We start from the raw sequence: 21,078 nt of genomic DNA, 5'->3' as shown, positions 1-21,078 counted from the left end.
ATAGGAGATCACAGACAGGAAAGCCAGAACAGTAGACTTTTAACAGGGAACAGTATACTGTTAAGATTTGAAGCCTTTCTCATGCTGTCATGACAGGGAACTTGTCTGACCAGCATCTGAGAGACCCAGATCATTAAGCTGGCATTGGGACATAAAAATGGTACCAGAAGGTTCAGTTTCTTCAGCTGAATTTTCATATCCTGGATGCATTGCCATCAGAGGAGTTCTGTGTACAGCTGCAGCGTTATCACTAAGTTTTCCACTCTCAAGCGTTATTTAATTCGAGAAGCAGTTTTCAGAAATTCTAGTAAACACCAACATAGTAAATTGGACACCAAAGGTAGTAGTTTTTTGTACCAGCTCTCTAAAATAATTTTAGAAGTAGACCGGGCTGTAGACATACAAACTAATATAAACTAATAATTAAAATTTAGATGCCCTGTACGTTTGACCACGTTCCACTTCTGCCTAGATTTGCCATCTGTACAACAGGATACTTACCTATGGTTTGCTCCTTAGAAAAATCCACATGAGACACTAAAGACTTCAGTATACAATGCAAGAATTATTCCACATTAAAAAAATGAAGATGACATGCAGTCAACATGTCTTATTCAGTTGCTATTATTTATTCTATACTGTATAGACCTATACGGAATGTAGAAAGGAAGCACAGACAGTCATGTAATCAAAGACAACATAATGCATGCTGATATAAAGCATATATACCAAAGGTTTGAACAGATACTCTTCATGCTGGAAATGCCTAACCTTTGCATGTTTATTTGACAGTTTAACTACAGTCAGAATCAAACCCTACTGATTGTTGTAGTTGAGTCTTCCTAATGATTTTCATTATATGACACCATTCACCTGAATTTATTAGGTTTTAATCTCTCAGACTGAAATTTTCCATGATGTATATCAATGGACATTTACTGTCAGAAAGGAAAACTAAAAAACCAAGCAAATAAGTGTTTTGTCTATATTTTAAGAAGTCTGCTGTTTTTTCAGCATTCTGCTGTTGAGTCAGGGGTTGCATACTGCATTTAATGGGCTCCATGAAATAACCTGCATTTTCAGTTCTATGTCTCAGAATAAAAGCTCTCTTAAAAAAAAATAAATACTTCAAATGAATTAATTAACACTATCACTTAAATACATACCCAATGACTGAACCAGGTACAAAGTGACAAAAATAACACTAAAACAAAAATAAAGAATACTCTTCTTGAAGGAATTGATATATTCAGCTTATGCAACATAACACTTGTGTTTAAGTCTTCCTCAATGCTGGCCATTTGACTCCTGTTGAAGTTGGTGGAAGACAAAACCACTCAGTACTTTTGAAGCACTTCTGATACATGTACCACATTCAAGCTGAAAAAATGAGACATTCAAAGATGACATTCATGAAAATAATTTTCTGCCATGCCCCTGGGTCTCAGCTCCCTCTTCCAACTCGAGCAGTAAATTCCAGACTGATGACACTGCAGAGTTAATTTCACATCTGGGATTCTTGCAGCCACAGCAAGACTTACTATGCTTTCAATGTAAGTATGCATTTTACATACTTGCACGTTACACTGACTTACAACTTCAGATCTTTATGTACTACAGCAGAATCGGTAACACAACTGCTCCTACACTTAAAAGTTATTTTTCCTCCTCCACAGTTCATGCTCGCAGTCTATTTTGGAAGTACTTTTCGAAGAAAATGCATGTTTCCTCCACAGGAAGGCTCCCTGTGCGGAGAGTTAATTAAAATGGTAGAAGACCTGGCTCCAGCTAGAGCATTTATCAGAACACCCACAGAGGAAGGGCTATCCTTTGAAATGTTAAATACATTGTCAACCAGCGATGGGGGTCAAGCAAGCTTTTCAAGCCATCAGGTGCTCTGAAAAAATGTATACATCTGAGAAGAAAAAAAAAAAGACTGTCTATGATGACAGGATGATGGACTCAGTCAAGTATTTTATAAATTGAGATAACTGTTACTGTGCATTTAGGACAAGCTAAAGAATTGAGAATACACCAAATGCGTTCACAGTGACTTAATTCTTCACTCAAATACCTATAATAAAGAAAAGGATTATGAAGGTAAGAACTCTACATTACTAAAGGGCTAGAATAAGAGTTGATTTCCAACATGTAACACATATGACAATTCTGACAACAAATAGTTTTTGTAACGCATATTAATTGTCTTTCCTAATTGCTACTAAAATAAAGCCACCAAAAAGCTGTCCTAAAATAAAACTGTTAATTTACTAAGTGCTTGGATTTAAGAGCTTTACATCTTGAGTTGGGCTCTTATGGTAAAGATGATTTCAAAACCTAAATGATCAGTAATTTCCCAGCCATAAACAAGGAAGGCAGAAAGTAACAGGAATCAGCTGATTTGAAAGACAGCGTTCATCAAAGGTCCAAGCAACTGTCTGCAAGATCTAACACAGCACAGAAGACACTTTTGGACCACAGCCAGTAATAAATAAAAGAAAGAAATAAAACCCAACATCATGAGGTTATTTTTTTTCCTCCCCCTCTGGTCTGTAGTAGCAGTAAATATTCAATTGTCTTAATATTCCACCTTGACAAAGCATTTTCGGCTTGTTGAAAGTATCAATTTAAGTAAGAAACTTGTCTCTTTTTTAAGAAAAGGAGAGGGAAGTGGACAGTTTGAACCACCCTAAAAACAGACTATACTCTAGAGGTGGAATGGACCAAGCAAAACACTGCTGTTTCCAAAATATCTCAAGTTCATAAAATTATTTTGTTTTGCTAGAAATCATAATAGCACCATGCTCTTCTAGACCATGCTAGACCAAGACATGAATAACCAGCCTCATTGTTTAATGAGAACATTAACTCAGAAACATCAGGTTATGTTCTTTACCTTAAAACAGTAACAAAAAATAATGCTCTGTGTGTCAACACAAGTAATTCTTTGAAAGGAGATTTTTGCCGTCTTTCTTCATGAGGCGATCTAAACAGTTCTTTTCTTAATATTTACAGGAGAAATCCTTACAGGAAGGATCCAAGCATGTCCTGCAAATCACCACAGATAACAGCATAAAGAATGTAAATCACATTTACTGTTACTCTACAAAATAACCTCAGGGCCTCAGAAAAGGAAGTTTTTCAGGTATGAGATCCCGTTATTTAGATTACACACAGTTTGAGAAAAATCACATTCCATTGAGCACAGGACTGGTATCTACCACCTAAGGTCAATGAATCAGTAATAAGTTATTTGCTTAATTAAAAATAAATATTTGAGGGATATTGGTAACAAACACAACTGATTATGTTAAAGACATGTCAATATAAGACATTTGGTATTATCAATAAGCAGCACATGTATGCCTGATGTTATTCTGCAGATGATCAATACAACATATTTTTAAGTGGATCATGAATTAGCTAATAGATGGATTTAAAGAACTAATCGTCAATCATCAACTAGTTGCAGTATTGCTAGTAAGGTCCTTACAGGATCAGTAAACTTTTAGTCACTGATTAAAGATACCACTGTGAATAATGCTAGCTTATCAAAAGACTGAAGTGTGGACGAGCAATAATGGTGGAGAACAGCAACTCTCTGATATGCATATTACAGTCAAATAATACTCTTCAGTGAGCCACTGCAAGGTCATATCTCTAAAAGCTGCAGAAGCAGAGTACAAAGATTTTTTTATAGGTCAGTTTCAGAAAGACTTGGATATAGAGTAATTCTGTATTGTCTGATAAACCAAGTCAAAAATTAAAAACAATGCTTCCTCCAGAAAATAAATACAATGAAAACCACCATTAGAAGCGGGCATTGTCCACTTCTGGCATGTTGAAAAAACAGTTCAGACGAACAATAGGTGAAGAGCACAGCTAGCTTTTAAGGCATATTTTCCAGCTCGTTTTCTTTCAAGGAATGGAATAACTACGCGAGTTACAGCTACAAGAAGCTAGAGAAAGCAAGCGTATTATGAATTCCAACCAAGTAGAAGCTGAAACTGGTGGACAGGACAGAGTGTGTGTCCTATTCAGAACTGAAATAATGTCCCAAACAATACCACTGCTTGAACACTTTATATGAAGATTATCTTAGTAATATTTTCATTAAAATTCAAGCAACTTATTAATTTAGAGCACAGAGGCTACTGCAAAGTAAAATGATTTCTTGGTTACATAGGTAGCTGAATGGAAAATTCTTACTGGTCACTTCTAGACTTTCACTCCACTTATTCATAAATTCCTTAAATCTGCTCCATTGTCTGGTTGTTTACCTCATGCTGATGAGGCAGCTACCAATACTAAAGTCTTCATCAGTCTAACTTTAGAGAGAACTGAGTTAGGGGATAAAGGACCAAACTCAAAAGATGCTGTATATTTATTTATTCAGTACTCAGCAGTATCTTCAAATTGATTTTCCTGACATAGGAGAGAGATTAATTCAGCATTTCTTCGCACATCATGTAAACAGTCAATTCAAGTAAGATTGTAATTACTCTTTTACTAGGGGTATCAAGATACAGAATACATGGGGAAAAAATAACCAACAGCAGAAATTCTTACTTTTAAATAAGTTTACTTGACCTGTAAAGAAATGCAAAGTGAGGTATTACAGGGAGGCTTTGGATTCACTTTAAATAAGAAGTCAAAGGGGGGGGAAAAAAAGCCAACAACAAAAAAAAACAGAAGAAGAAAACTTTTGCTCCCATACTCTTTCAGCCATCTTTACCTTAGAGAAATACTGTCATTAAGAAAAGGTTACATTTCAGCAGCAGTCAACATAGTAGGATGTATGTATGTTACACTGTTTAGGCTTGACAAGGTTACATACTTGTTTGGCCCTGCACTCAAGTCTACATGTGCTATACTAGGTGCTGGAGAATCTCAGCAGGCTGTGCCAACCTGATCTCCTTCTATGACCAGGTGACCCGCCTAGTGGATGAGGGAAAGGCTGTTGATGTTGTCTACCTGGACTTCAGGAAAGCCTTTGACACTGTTCCCCACAGTATTCTCCTGGAGAAGCTGGCGAATCGTGGCTCAGACAGGTGCACTCTTCGCTGGGAAAAAAACTGGCTGGATGGCCGAGCCCAGAGGGTTGTGGTGAATGGAGCGAAATCCAGTTGGCGGCCGGTCACAAGCGGAGTCCTCCAGGGCTCAGTTTTGGGACCGGTCTTGTTTAATATATTTATCGATGGTCTGGATGAGGGGATTGAGTGCTCCCTCAGCAAGTTTGCAGACGACACCAAGTTGGGTGGGAGTGTTGATCTGCTGGAGGGTCGGAAGGCTCTGCAGAGGGATCTGGACAGTCTGGATCGATGGGCCCAGGCCAATTGTGTGAGGTTCAACAAGGCCAAGTGCCGGGTCCTGCACTTGGGTCACAACAACCCCATGCAACACTACAGGCTTGGGGACGAGTGGCTGGAAAGCTGCCCCGCAGAAAAGGACCTGTTGATTGACAGCCGGCTGAATATGAGCCAGCAGTGTGCCCAGGTGGCCAAGAAGGCCAACGGCATCCTGGCCTGTATCAGAAATAGTGTGGCCAGCAGGAGCAGGGAGGTGATTGTGCCCCTGTACTCGGCACTGGTGAGGCCGCACCTCGAATACTGTGTTCAGTTTTGGGCCCCTCACTACAAGAAAGACATTGAGGTGCTGGAGCGTGTCCAGAGAAGGGCGACGAAGCTGGTGAGGGGTCTGGAGCACAAGTCTTATGAGGAGCGGTTGAGGGAACTGGGGTTGTTCAGTCTGGAGAAGAGGAGGCTGAGGGGAGACCTCATCGCTCTCTACAATTACCTGAAAGGGGGTTGCAAAGAGGTGGGTGTTGGTCTAGTCATTTGGCAGAAGAGAGACAGGACAAGAGGAAATGGCCTCAAGTTGCACCAGGGGAGGTTTAGACTGGATATTAGGAAAAATGTCTTTACTGAAAGAGTGGTGAAACACTGGAATAAGCTGCCCATTCCAGTGGTGAAACACTGGAATAAGGGAAGTGATGGAGTCACTCTCACTGGAGGTGTTCAAGGAACATGTAGATGTGGCATTGTGTGACATGGTTTAGTGGGCATGGTGGTGTTGGGTTGACGGTTGGACTTGATGATCTCACAGGTCTTTTCCAACCTTAATGATTCTGTGATTGTTTACACAAGCAATGCACAAAACCCAAGAAACTGTGGTATTAAGGTGAATGGTTTCCCCCAAGAGCAGAACCAGGTACTGACATGTACCTGGTCTTAGGTATTGTACAGGCAGGCAGACCGAGTGCGAAACATCTGCTCATTCTTGTTCAGAGCATCAGAATCCCTCTTTCTTTTTCCTGAAACTCCTGTACCAGGAGCACCAGTAATGGTAGCAGGCATAGCATGAAGCAGCATGAAAAACAGTCCTATCTCACCCCTGCCCACCCCCCAAATCTTTCTGTAACACAATCATCTGAAAGGCTGTTTGACCTTTTATTGCATTGCTTTAACTTTTCCTGACATGTTGGAAAGTATTATTCAGTCTCTGGCAGATAAACCACCTACCTGTGAATCCTTTTTAACCAGACAAGGACTATTGCCAAATGGTCTTTAGAGTGGATAACTCTTCAGGCGATCCTTTCTACATTAAATTATGAGCAACTTCAAGTATCAAGAAACTATTCTCTCCTTTTCAGCTTTTCCATGAAACAGTTTTCCTTCCACTTCTGGTAGTTCAAAGGCATAGTTGACATACACTTAGAGATAGAATCCACTGACAGAATAGAGTTATGCAATATCACAAGCCAGACAGCACTGTAGGCATTTTTGTTATTTTTCCCCCCGCCTCTCTCTGCTCAGTCAACATCCTCACCTCTATAGAATTAAGTGGTAGAAGGCGTTAGGAGTGAATATGTTGCCTCCTTAAATATTACTGTAGTTTCTCCATTTAAAAAAAACACACAAAAACAACACACCAACTGTACTGTTTCAGTAATAATCAAGCTGGAAAGACACTATTGAACAAAGAAGCTCATGAATCCAGATGTTACATCGAGTAGTGTAAGAGAACCTGAGGGAGCCAGCAATGGAATTTAGAACATTGGCCTTATACATCCCAGGTGCACCTGGAAACTCACAGAAGCATCAGAGGGATTGCTACAGCTTCTGGTCTGAAAGCAAGGCATCAGGAAGCACTAAATCAAGCGCAACTCTACTGCTTCTGTATCAGTCTTCCATTAAGAGAAATTAAATGGTTTAGAGCACTGAAGGATCACAGAAAGTGTAAGGCTGTTCAAAATAGTCTTAAAAGTAAGACAAAAAATACATTTACTAAAAGGAACAATGCATAGCAGTTATTTAAATGCAGTTTGTTATCCAGTCTCCCCTCCCAGTGCTATAGGGACAATCCAGATCAGTATGAACTTGAGGTTCAATTCTGTTAAACAAACCAAAGCTATCAGAATTTACATGGAAGAAGGGTGGTTTGCTGGTTGATTGGTTTTTTGTGCCCCCCCCCCCCCCCCAACAGTGTGAGAAAATACTCTAGAGAACTTGAGATTTCTGTTTTTCTTTCAAAATGTTACATCAAGGAAGATCAACTATTCAATCTGAACCAGAATTGTCGTCCTATCATCCCCATCTGTTTTCCTTCACTGAAATATTTTCAAGGGATAAAAACAAAAGTTTAAATAGCTACTGTTCTGCATTAAGCCATGCTCACAAGTCAGTAGACCCAATGAATAAAAGGATCTGAAAGTCATATTAAGTTATAGCTAATCCTTAATGCAGTTTTCCTGCTTGTTTATACATGACTAGGTTGCACAGCATCACACATAACAGCAGTATACTTGTAGTATACTACAAGGTTCTTAAGCACAGCTGAAGCAGAAAAACTTCTCGTACACATTAAGGATTTTTTTTTCTTTGTTCAGTTTTTAATATTAGGTGATTAAATGATTGGGGGAAACAGACACACTATGAGACATAAACACCTTCTTGGCATCTTGATATTTAGAAAGGAAAAAAAAGACTTTTTTTAAATTTAAAGAAAACCCTCTTTAACCATACCTTGGCAGATTATGAACTGCTTATTTCTGCATATGTCCTTTATACAAATTAGGATGTTCCTCTGCATCTTACGTTTATAGTTTGTATAAGAACATAAAAAAAGTTGGTCTTTGCAAAGGCTGGTACATGTTAGAAGCACTTAATATCTTGTTCATATCTCTTTAGAGAATGAATTAGACAAGTACAGCAAGCTCAGAACAGGCAGAAGATAACACCGTAAGTCTATTTTGTAATTCATATGTCCAGTGAGTCAAAGGATGAAAAAACCCGATCTTGTTACAGAATCCATTAGACTTGCCCTGTTCTTACAAAGCTTTAAGCCTATGAGATATGCCAGGATATAACCCAATCACATACTCCTGAAGGCTAGTTTAACTCACCAAGACTCCTTGTGGTGATCTACCATGTTTTACGAGAACTTCAGTGGTCACGTGTGTGCATGCACTGACACATGTGTGAACCTATCTGAAAAAGTATCCTCTGGAATAGAAAACTATTCTTCAATCAACATAAAATGAATTCAAGCATGTGAAATATGAATGACTGCTCCCACTCAAGAAATAAAAGCAACTCGCTTCTGTTGTAGCTTAGTCCTGCACATGTGAGGCGTTCAAGAAAAGAAAGACAATTATTGAGAAGGCACTGTCTCACACCATGCAATTCATTCTGCATTTGCTTCAAAATCCAGAATGACTGATTCTCCATAATTAAGAGAACTGTAGCATAATAGAGTTGGTAATGTCTCCAGCAACACTGACAACAGTTCTCAATAAAAGATTAAGTTGCTTAATATAAATTACACTTGCACAGAAGAATAAGGATTCATGATCATCCACATTTTTGGCAGTTTAACATAGCCTTCACTGTTCACGATGGAAAAACAGACGTCTTTCTATCCATTTTAATCCACTTACGACAAATTAAATACAGAGTATATTATATGTAACAGAAAGTATGTATTTTCAAATAATTAAAAAAAGAGGGATTGGAACATGTGGACGAGGCATTGTGGGACATGGTTTAATGGGCATGGTGGTGTTTGTTGGTTGATGGTTGGACTTGATGATCTTACAGGTCTTTTCCAACCTTAGTGATTCTGTGATTGGGAGTGGGGAAATGATACCCACAGAGAGTGAGGACTCAATTTATCATCAGTTTTTTATTACAGATTTTTTTCAACCTGCTACTTATCTCCATTGCATGCACTAACCCAAATCACAAAAGGAATGTTCTCCTTTTCTGCAGCTTCTGGAGACCAACTAGACAATCTGCTTGAATTGATTGCTGAGAACAGCTTCCTTTTTGCCCTTTATGGGAATGAAGTCTTCTTAAAAGAACTTGTCAAAATTGTATTGCCTACCATAGAGAAAGTAAATGACACTTCAGTTCTTCTTTTTGTTTATTTTAAATACTTGGGAAAAGTGCTTTCTACTTTTAAACAGCTGTATAAGCTCCAAAATGCATGTTGTTCCCACATGATGTAAATTCTTGGCTAAAATAAAGATAATAGTATAGAATTTAAAATACAACCTGGATTTGACTTATTACAGTAATGGTATTTCGGGAAAGAATAATTTATTATTCTTGAAACCGAACATAGCTTTAAATATAAGTGGAATTTATAATTCTTCAAACTTAAGTTTAAAAACAAACAAATGTAAAATACCAGATTATGAGGAAGCAATTCAAGTTTGACTTCAAAGAGATCTTATCAGTTAAGGTCTTACACTACAGGTGATTGATGTTATGCCTGATGTTACAGACATTAATTGGCAGGTTTTTTCTTCGATTTTTTGATCCTCTGCATGTGAACACAGAAAAAAGAAAAAACCCAAGTATTTTCTTAAAATATTTTTTATCTCTTCTAGTCCCAAACGGCATATGCTTCCTTCTTCATACAGCTTATCCAGCAAGGCTTTAAGTCCTTAAACTTTTATTCAATATTCATGTGCAGACAAATCACGAGAGACAGAAGTTTCACATATAGCTATACAGTGCTACAGGGATATGAAATACCACTAGTCAGTATACTTAACATGCTCATGCACTTTTAGAAAAGGCATACATATGATTTGCATAGGCCAGGTACGAGGCTGCATTTCTTCCAGACCCTGCGCTCCTGGGTATTTAAAAAGCCAACAAACAAACCACCCAGCCTTATTGATTTATGATATTATCAGTCAAAATAAAACATCAAAAATATTACACCTAAAACAGCTGTGTCAGATAGTTGTAAGTAATGGCACAGTAAGACAAAGCTTGTGCCCATGAAGTAAAAGATGTGTCAATGACTGCAGCACAACAAATACCTCACAGGGTTGAACAACCATGCAAGGCTGTAAATCTTAACCATAACTGGATGATTTTAACTATTATGAAAGGCTGTTTTTATTAAGAACATTGTAATAACTACTGACACACATTTTCCATCTCTAAAACCAGATCTGCATCTTCACTGAAAGACAGCTTTAGATTTCTTTTGGACTGTGGCATCAGTCAATGGGCTGAACAACATCTGCTCCATGCTTTGTTTTACTAATCTGTTCAACCCATCAAGTGTCTACTCTAAGAAGAGCCTCTTACTGGACATTACAAAAGATCCAAACCACACGGAATTTAAGAAAACACTGAAAGCTATGGCCAAGACTTCCCCAATGCAAAACAGTAACTCAGAAGTTTCTATCCTTTCTACCAGAAGGTAAGCAACAGCTCTGTTATCTTACTTGCACCATTTTGTTTCTCTGCTATTACGCAGAAGTCTATGGAGAAGAACCATTTCCATGTCATTCAGCGAAAGCAAGATGTTTCTAGAACAGGCTATCAAATAAGCTAAACTTGGCAAGCAAAGGGAGGGTCAGGTTTCCCCCACAGCTCAACCAGGCTGTGGGAGTAAAAAGAAAAGAAGAAAGAATTTTTTAAGAAATGAATTCAACTTTCTAAGCCCAAATAGTACCTGACTTGAAAAGTAAGCTGAAGGAAGCCATGACTCTACAAAAAGCCCCCGGTACATATTTCCCCAAATTTATATAGTTTCACTGTGTCAAAGATGCTAAAAATGGAAAAAAAAATCCCACAATATAAGTACTATTCATACAGTTGTCTTAGAGACTGAAAAAATATTGTAGATTCAGTTAAGGAATGCCAAAGGGCTGGCAAGGTAATAAACATGGGGTGTGGGGTTGGGCAGTGGGAAGGGATGAATATGGGAACAAAGTTGCATACTATTTCTTCTAAACTGGGGGAAAAAAGGCATGGGGAAAGGGAAAACAAATGTGCAAATCCTGAAGTTTTACACACTCTTTAAAATTTCTGCAGTTGAGAAGTTACAATGGTAACGGGAGCTTAAAATGACAAAGAAGGTATTAGCATAGCTTGCTTAATTAAGACACTATGTTACAATAAGCATTTGTAGAAGACACACTGATATACAAAACTTGCCCAATAACTGAAAGTTCATATTGCTTAAGTAACAACTGCAGAACCCATCCTTACACAGCAGTTAAGAGGCTCTCAGCACTGCTACACTTGACATGGAATAGAACCAAAAAGTGTGGGTTTTTTCTTAAATATTAAGTGATAAAAAATAAGCAAAATTAACCAAAGAACAGAAATCAGTTAAAACAGCTAAACATGCGCTAAATACAATTAGTTGGTACTCTACAGAATAAAGAAAAGCTAAGTGTTGTAAATCAGGGATCGCTTTCAATACACTTAAAAAAACCCTGAAGTTAAGAACTAATTCCAACACGTCCTGATATCTTCTGCCTACTGGTTTCCTCCTCTGCAAGGAGTGCATATACCACTTCATATGATGCCATAAGTTACAACAAAAGCAGAAAAGCATTTGGAGAGACATGCAAATGATGCAAAGGATTAGGGATTATAAAATCCATTTACATTGAAATAATGGGCTGCAAATATACCTGTTCCTACCAATTATATATCCATTATCTACATGCTAGAACTACCTGGCTGTAGGGATCCTAAATCTACCAAAACAAACCAACAAGATTTTTTGTAAAGACAAGGTAGGCATATACAGGATGCAACAAGAGGGTGCAACACCCTGGAATCAAGGGATGGTGCCCAGTTCAGTTATGGGCCAGGGAGGGCATCATCTCTGGTGGTAACAGAAAAACACCCCAAGCACACAGCCTTACGCAGGCACAGGGAACATACCAGCACATCAAGCTAAACTAAATTCAGGTATTTATCAATAAGCATGAGTTGGCACTATATAAAAAAAGTTAAAATTAAAGTTATTTTTAAAATAAGATTTATTAATTTTAAGTATTCGAATTGGTTTTGGTATAATAAACTTAAGGGTTTGCAAATGCAGCATACATAAATAACAGACTGGAATTTTAGTCTAAAAGCCACTGTCAGAGCAGAAATCCTTTTTGCAACACAGTTTAATTCTGACAACAGTCAACAGGTGTGTAGTTAAGAAAATAAAACCCTAGTAAAGCATTACTTTTGTTATACACCTCTGAGCTTTCAGGGACCTACTGCTTAGGAACTCCCGAAGCTTGACAAGGCATCTTTGTGTTTGATTTCCATGAATTCAGGGGAGGTATGTTTCTTTGTATGTTTTATACACTTTTGTACATAAACATCAACAAACACGTCTACATTTCACTACCAAGTCAATACTTAAAATACCATGTCAGCAGCTACAGTACCTTTTAAATGAAGAAAATTACTATTTCCATTTTACCTCCCTCAATCCCTGTATCATTACTTTCAGTTTCTGTTGAACAGAAAAGCTTTTACTCCCAGCACTTTCAGTTTCAGTTTAGCAGGGAAGTGCAGAAGAATGAGCTCTGCTTGAGAAAGTCATCCAAAGTTAAGACAGCAACCAGGAGTCAGGGGAAACAAAAAACCAGGAGCCAGAGGGGATTAGAAGACAACAGCTATCTCAGAAAAAAAATATTTCTATCTATGGCTTACTTCAACATTACATGAGCCCTAATTACAACACAATGGTTAGCACTTGTTTAAAGCCAATCCCCCCCTCACCCCACTTACTCCCAAAATAGTTGAAAATACGAGACTGGAAATTAGAATTTAAGCTGCTTCTATAAAGTGATTTGTAATGTTTGTACAGTTTCTAGGAAATCAGCAGCTAAAACAATCTTGTAGAAGACAGTGTTTGCAGCTCTCTGGGAAAAAAAAGACCAAACAGAAAACAAGACAGAAACCAAAGCTACAAGACACTGACCAAGCCCTGTAAATCTGTGCAATAACTATGTATGCTTGAAAAAATCCTCATCTCAGGGTTAGCAAAAGCATCCTAAGAATTCTGCACAGATTAACATTTTCACTTATTAAAAAAAGGAAATAAAAAAGAAAAATGCAAATAGTACCATGCACAATAATAAATTCAAGGTTTCCAGCCCTTTCTCCTCTTTTTAAAGTGGACATTAAACAAGAAACGGCCAATTGCAGTGGAAAGCAAGCTTCCGTTTTACGTGGGTTCATCTTCTTGCAGAAGAAAAACAACCAACCAAACCCAAACTGTGTTTGCTGTTATTCCAGTGCACCAGTAAAGCCCCTGCATCACAGTTACAGCCACCTGATACAGAGACTCCTATTTATGTGGGAGGCCCACACAGAGAGCTGATCTTGAGTACTTACTGCACACCCCCCTTTTCACAATTATTGGTTATGACAAAACACATTAAGTGTTTCGAAGTGTAGGTTAGAGGGGAGCATCAAAACATAACATGCAGCACAAGACCTTAGTTGGGGGAAAAACTGTGAAAGGCATGTTCTACATGTTCTTAGAGAGCTGTTTACTAACATACACTAAAAAAAGCCTTTGAGACTTCATAATATTTTGGTAACTTACATGCACAGCTCATAACAAAGCTGATTGTTTTCATCTGACATAATAAAAGGAGAATTAGTGTGCTTTTAGGGAAAGGTCATTTTCAAACATTTATAGAAGATTCTCTTCTAATACACTACTTATTTAGAGACTCTGGAGATTATTAGTGTTCTTATACTAGTGCATTTATTTGCATATCCTTTTGATATCTAGTAGTAGCTCCTTAAAATATACAATGCATTTTCCTCTAAAATTTCGATAATACCCTCTAAACTTGCCCTAGTTCATGTACAAGACATACAAGAACAAACCCAAATGAACCTACTGTTTACAAACTTGTATTTAAAAAAAGAAACAAACAAAGCCCACACCAACGCTGTTGCTCAACTTTGTTTATTCAGTGACAGTGCTCTTCTGTCTCTGCATTCACCATTTCCCCTCTGCTATGCATTTCCTCCATGTTGATCTACAAAAATACTCCCCCTCTCTCTAGCAAAGGTACACTTTTTAGGTTCACTCTGCCAGGAAGACCTTAGGGACAGGGATTGAGTTATTTACCATCACAAATGCTATAAAATATCAAGCTGACAATATTCTTTATTCTAAAAGACCTTTGTATAAATCCTAAGTCTTTTTCCTCTGTGCAAAACTGAAAACGATTACCTCGTGCAATGCAATTTTGCTTTCTCTGACAAATAAACCCTTCCCCGTTCTAAGTATTTTCCTCTTATCTAGAGCAGCATTTCCACTTCTTTGCCAACAGCAACACAAAGCACCTGCAGCTCTCCCTACATCCAAATCAAAACACTTATGTCAGGCCCTGATCTGCCAGGGCTGAAACAATAATCCAGCATTTCCTCCCTGCAATATGGAGATCAAGAGAGTATTTTCTGATTATGACACAGATTTAATACAAAACTGAATGCAGAGAGTCTTAGAGTGTTGAGTCTCTTCCAGGGTGCCAAGGGTCAGCGATGGTTTATTTTTCAAATTGCATTGTTTCTGAACAGGTGTTTACTGCTCTGGTTTACTATGACAACCACCCATGTTACAGACTACAGGCCGTATCTATTTGTTAGGATCCTTTTGTTCAAGCAATTACATTGCTCTCTAGAGGAAGGCCACCTACCAGTATCTTTGCCTTCTTGTAGCCATACTGGTCACAAAACACTTTCAGAGGTTACGGAAAGAAAAACCTTTTAAAAATATGCTTTTTGAATGGAATATTTAAAATTTTAGTTAAATACCGTAACAGTTCAAGTATCAGAAGAAACATTTTACAAAGAGTATTATTAATTCCATCAAGTAGGAAATTACATCTTCTATCTCTTTCCTTTTGCTGGCTGCACTGGTATCCTACAGGCTGGTATTTTATGGGAAATAATAAAGACCATGATTTGTTTTTTTAGAATTGGAGCACTACAGTTCTGGCAAACATTGCTCATACCTTTCGTGCACTGCTGTATTCCATATTTTCTCCTCCCCTCACCCACCAACAGGAATGAAGGAATCCAATAAGATGGAAACACAGCTTTATAAAGAAAGACGTTAAGACTACCCAAAAATCTGGAATGCGCACAGATAACCACCAAAACTCCATACCACACAACTTTACGAAAACACGCAAAGCAAGCTAATGCAAAAGCAAATCAGTAATTCCACACTAACAGAAAACAGAGATTTATGACCACAGCTAAGAGGCCAAAGAAGCCCTCTGCTCAGACCATAAAAAAGCCCTGCAGTATGACTGTTCTGTTTCCTGCAGGAAATTAGATGCTTGTATTAGATACCCCTGTGGTTTTCATCCTGTAAATGTATCAGCTGGTACAAATCCTCTGGAGAGGACTATTAACTAATGCTTAGAAAGAGCAGTGGCAACAGCAGACCGCAAGTAGCACCTCAGAGGAGAGGGGACAAAAGCTGACAAGTCATCCCCAAAAATTTTGTGAGCCAACAGCTGAAGAACACACCTTGTAGTCGAGGCGATGTCTGTGAGGAATATACATACCTACACCCGTTTACTTCCCCTTACACCGCTCACTGATTCCTTAAATGAGGAGCCTATTGCTCATCAGCACTCCTCTCATTTAGGAGCGTACTACCGCTCCTCATTAAAACATCTCCAATTATACACGGCAGAGGAGGATCATCCACAGGCTATACACACATCTTATGCATGGCCATTTTCCCCCCCTCTCTACCGCGTTCTTCTTTAATGTTTCCGAGTTGCTCGGCCGCTGAGACAACTTCTGGCCGAGGCAGCCCCCCGCCCGGGGCAGGGCTCCTCTCCCCCGGAAGACCCCGCCGTTGCCCCATCCGCATCGCTCCCACCCGGCGGCCTGGGTGGGGCCGCCCGCCCTCTCGGGACGAGCGCCGATCGTGTTCTCCATCGCAAAAACGCTGCCAGGGCCAGAAGGGGGGAGGAGAGACGAGGGGGAGGAGGAGGAGGGGAAAAGAAGGTGTAAACCTGTCTGGGGGAGAGCCCGGGGAGGGAGACAGCTGCGGGGCGGGAGGGGGGCAGCGGGGAGACAAAGGAGGGATGGAGGGCGCCCAAGGAAAACGGGGGACGCCAGGGAGGGGGCGCTGGCGGGGAGCCCCGCGGGGCACCTGCCCGCCCCGGCACACGCCCCGCACACGCACACACAGACCCGTGCACACACACACGTACCCAGCAGCAGCAGGCGGTGCGTCTGCTTGTACTCCCGCTTCTGCTCCTTGAGCGCCCGGTCGATGCTCTTGCTGACTTTCCTCGCCTCCTTCTCCGCCTCCCGCTCCTCCAGACGCAGCTTCTCCCAGGGTCTCTGCAGCGCCGGCGGCTGGTGCAGCGCCTGCTGCCGCGCCGCCTTCCCCCCGCCGCCGGGGCCGCCGGCCTTGGGCAGCGGCGGCCGCTCGGGGGCCGCCCCGTTACCGCCGCCGTTCTGCAGCAGCAGCGGCGGCCCGTCCGCGTCGCCGCCGGGTTTACCGCCGGGCCGCAGCGGGGCGCCGAGGGGCTGCGGGGCGGCGTGAGGCTCCGCCGGCGCTTCGGACTCCGAGGCGGCACCCGCGCTGGAGATGGAGCCGCCGCCACCGCCGGCGTCGCCGAAGAGCCGCGGGCGCAGGCTGTAGCAGAGCCCCATGGCTCGGTGCCCCCGCCGAGGACGGGCTCTGGCGCGGCGGGGTTGGCCTCAGCGCTTCCCGCCGGCCTTACGCGCCGGGGAGGCGGCGGGCGGGGAGGGGGCGCCGCGGAGCCCCTCACGGCCCCGCTGGGCCATCTTGCATTTTTCTCCCCGGGCGGTGGCAACGGCTCCTCAGCGCCGATCACCTGACACGGAGCTGCCACCGCCGGGTCCACCTTACCGTAAATACCCCAGCGCCAGCCCACCGCGCAGCGCCGGGCGCCGGCGGGGGAAGGGCGGGGGCACGCCGCCCGCGCCGCCACACAGGCGCACACACGCTCGCAGCCCCCCCCACGCCCCTTCAACCGGCTCCCCCGTCCTCTCGCGCCAGCCCGCCCGACCCGCGCCGAGGGGGCGAGGGTCTCCCAGCCTGTGCGCGGAGCGGGAACGGCGGGAAGCGCTCCGCGCACAGGCTGGGAGACCCTCGCCCCCTCGCTGCCTACACCCCCCGCCCTCCTTGTTTCCTCCCTCCCGGAAGGGCCACCGGGCCGCCTGTGTGAGCGCCGGGAGTGCACAGACCTCCCCCCTCCGCGGGGGCACGGCGGTGGCTGCCTCCCGAGGGGCGGCCCAGGCCTAAGACCCCGGCGGACAGCCTCTCCCCCGGCACTCTCAGGGAGAAGCAAAGGCCGAGGCCTCTCACAGAGAGGGACCCCTCAGGGTGACAGCGGCCCGGGGAGAGGCCGAGGCAGCCCCCGCCGGCCTGCCATCCTCACAGCTGCCACACGGTAGCCCCTGCAGACACATGCGGCTTCCCGCCCACATGCTGACTAACGGTGCTGTGGGAGGAAGGCTTTGGGTGCGACGGTAGGAGAAAATAATAGGCGGTGTTCGGGTTTGCTCGCTCTCAGTCAGCGTTGGCAGTCGTAGTACTCCAGCAGCGTGCTGCTGTGGGCCCTGGAGGGAAGGCTGGTGCTTGAAGTCAGTCGGTTCAAAGGCAGTGGCAGCCCTCCTCACGAGAAGTCCTGGTCAAATTCAGGTTACTCCGAATGTGTCTCCAATGGGCTCTCCTTCTGCTTCGTCCATCTCCACATTCTTCATAACCTCAGCAATTTTTCTGTTATAATATTGTATAAAATTGGAAGTCTTTTTTCGGGGCACGTGGCTACTGGATGAAACAGCACGTCTCTTAATCTTAAAAGTTGTATGTTCACTATTATGATTGATGTATACCTTAGCATAATTTAGACTCTCTTCAGTAACATCAGCTGTGTTCACGCAGCGTCTCTTTGGATTCTGTAATGACCCTGTTGTATTAGGTCATTGTTTTTGTCTCCTAATTTTTTCCAGTGACCAGTATTATATTAATAGATGCCACTATTTATGTACTGCTGTATGAAGAAATGGAGGGAGGTACAATTCCTATACTTCTTTACAAAGAATGGATTAGAGCAAATTGGCCAAAATTTTTAGTCCCTGGATATGGGAAACAGAATTGTTTTTAGGAACGTGTGGACGAGGCATTGTGGGACATGGTTTAATGGGCATGGTGGTATTAGTTGATGGTTGGACTTGATGATCTTACAGGTCTTTTCCAACCCTAGTGATTCTGTGCTTCTGTGATTGTGACAGATCTACTCGTGTCAAACGACTTAGTGAACGCCCTCTCAAATATGTATTTACCAAGCAGTCAGTTGTGCATTAACATTCCTTGGGAAAAAAACCCAACACCCTACATTAGCATAAAATAAATAGATGCCTTTTAACTGAAAGCATCAACTGTCTGTGATTGCACCACACAAAGGAAATTTTGCCAGTGAAAATATTAGCAGGATCTAGCACACTGTAGACATTGTTCTCTTACACCCTTCAAAATGCTTACCAACTATTTGGACAGATGCCTTAGCTCCAAGAGGAGCATCCAGTAGCTGTTACTTCTATGGTATGTTTTAATACATCATTGTATAGTGTCCTGGTTGCAATCTTCTTGCAAAACAAATGAGCAGTTACATCACAGCAGAGGATGTTTCACCACTATTGCAGTGCTGCTGTGTCTTGACTGAAAGTTTTTAAGGACCATAAGGATATACCATCTCTTAGGTTGTGAGTGAAAGATTTCAGTTTTCACCTGAAAACAGAGCAGGAATTTGGATAAGTAGAATCTAAATGTTCAATCTGGACTGAATAGCTGGATGCTGGGATTAGTGGCTGTACACTTTTCAGTGGAACTGGATCACAGAGGAGAATTCACTACTCATCCAACAATACAACAAAAACATGAAAAAAATACCAAAGTAATGGTGAAAGTTAGGGAGTTAATATTTGGGGCCCAAATGTCAATGTGCTTACTTAGTTTTGTGAAGGTGATTCTTAGAGCTCAGTGCATGCGACACCATTTACAGAATCATGAGCTGCTTTCCAAATAGTAAAAGAAATGCTGTAATCTGGCCAAATTAGTTCAGATTAGGTAAAATTTCTCCTAATAAAGTGCTCCTAGGCATGTACAGTGTATGCTCAGTGAGTGACACGGAAGGTGAGTGATGCATTCCGGGTTAGAGGGGAGACCTGGCAGAATATGCACTGTAAAATGACATGGTTTATAAATAATTTTGAAATAGCAGCCAGTGTAATAACAACTATGGATAGATAACATCCTTGAAAAACAGGCCACTCAGCCAAACACTGATATGGATACTCATAAAGTGTCAAACAAAGTTTGTTTGGTCCACTGAAATATCCTTCAGTGATCTACAAGAGCAAATTGGGGCTTGAGGGAGAAGTATTCTTTCTTTTTTTCTTACAACTTTTAATAAAGAACAATAAGCAGCCTGTCTTCTTTCTTTCCCCAGAGGAATAGTGATCATCACTACTTCCGGATTACCAGGGACTGGGATTTTCAAGAATTTAAAGTGAGGAAGTCAGTATGATGCAGTTTTCTGATCTGAATACTCTTTGGAGAATCTTTCATGGAATGATGTTCAACCTTTTCCAAGGTTAGTAATCCAAATCAGAGCTTAATGACTGGCTTAGTTTTTCATTAGTACTAATTACCTATGATTCTCATTATGTTAACTGAAATTAGAATCATAGAATCATAGAACAGCCCAGGACTGTTCTGTGGGGAAGGGACCCCAAAAGGCGTTCCTCGAAAGATCATCTTGTCCAACCTTTCATGGGAAAGGTAGCCTAGATGAGGTTATCTAGGACCTTGTCCAATCGCATCTTGAAAACCTCCAGTGATGAGGACTCTACCACGTCCCTGGGGAGATTTTTCTAGTGAGTGATTGCTCTCGCTGTAAAAAATGTCTTTCTTCTATCGAGATGAAACCTCTCGTGGTGCAACTTGCACTTCATGGCCCTCCTTTGGACCCTCTCCAGTCTGTCCGTGTCTTTTCTGAATTGTAGGGACAGTTAATGAATACATATATATGTAAATAGATCTGAACTTGAAGTAAAACACTTTAAACTGTTTTTTGTTTCTTGCTTTCAATGTATAGTTCCACCTAAGAAATAAGTAATTAGGAGTGGTTTCCAGTCATATGCAGCAGCTAGGTATGTCCACAAGATGGCTCTACTTACTTCAAGGAGTAATACAATTCTAGTAAGTAAATCTATAAATATTATTCCTATGAAGAAGCATCTTTACCATTTCTTAAGAAGGAATGGATTTTATGCATTTTTTGAACACTCATATGAAAATAATTTGTATTCTTTTTCTGGTTTTATAATAATTTTGATTTAACGATAGTTTCCTATACTGTGTAGCTTTTTGAGATTTTTACAGTGTTCCAAGTTTTAACAGAGAGATGAGTGTTTGTGATCAAACTCCAACAAATGTAGTAACTGCAGTTGCCTTGAAAATGTAACTGTGTGGCAATTAAAGAGACCCCAGTTAATGTATCTGTAAGAAGTTTGATAAGGCAAGAATCTTAAAGACAAGGAGGAGCATTCCTGGGGCTGGACATTTGTTTGTCTTCTTCTTGTTGCTCTGATTAGTCACTATATCACTGAATGAGTTTATCCATATTCTGACTACAGTTTTGCCATACTGTTGTTCTGTATCTTGGTCAGAATAGTGCTATGAATTCAGAAACTATAAATTCAGAGCCTGCACTGGGATATTATTTCTAAA

The 21,078-nt window shown here is 41.3% G+C and overlaps 2 protein-coding genes across 2 annotated transcripts in view; one reads left to right on the top strand and one right to left on the bottom strand.

Annotated features, from left to right (window-relative positions):
* The window catches only part of GNAL (G protein subunit alpha L), a 202,165-nt gene extending 185,195 nt beyond the window's left edge, over positions 1–16,970 (bottom strand). Inside the window, exon 1 of the mRNA XM_059815746.1 lies at positions 16,523–16,970. Coding sequence (XP_059671729.1) covers positions 16,523–16,970 — 448 coding nt within the window. The remainder of the gene's footprint in view (positions 1–16,522) is intronic.
* Positions 16,969–17,586, top strand: LOC132316770 (proline-rich protein HaeIII subfamily 1-like). The gene has a single exon (XM_059815634.1). The coding sequence runs from the start codon at positions 16,969–16,971 to the stop codon at positions 17,584–17,586; it is 618 nt and encodes a 205-aa protein (XP_059671617.1).
* Positions 17,587–21,078: the final 3,492 nt, after the last annotated feature.

This window comes from Gavia stellata, chromosome 3 (assembly GCF_030936135.1).
Source record: "Gavia stellata isolate bGavSte3 chromosome 3, bGavSte3.hap2, whole genome shotgun sequence".
Classification (NCBI taxonomy): domain Eukaryota; kingdom Metazoa; phylum Chordata; class Aves; order Gaviiformes; family Gaviidae; genus Gavia; species Gavia stellata.
Note: the sequence above shows the minus strand (reverse complement) of the source record. Positions and strands in the feature narration are given on the sequence as shown.

Excerpts from the sequence above, each read along its gene's own strand:
- LOC132316770 (XM_059815634.1), top strand. The coding sequence starts at position 16,969 with ATGGCTCGGTGCCCCCGCCGAGGACGGGCTCTGGCGCGGCGGGGTTGG.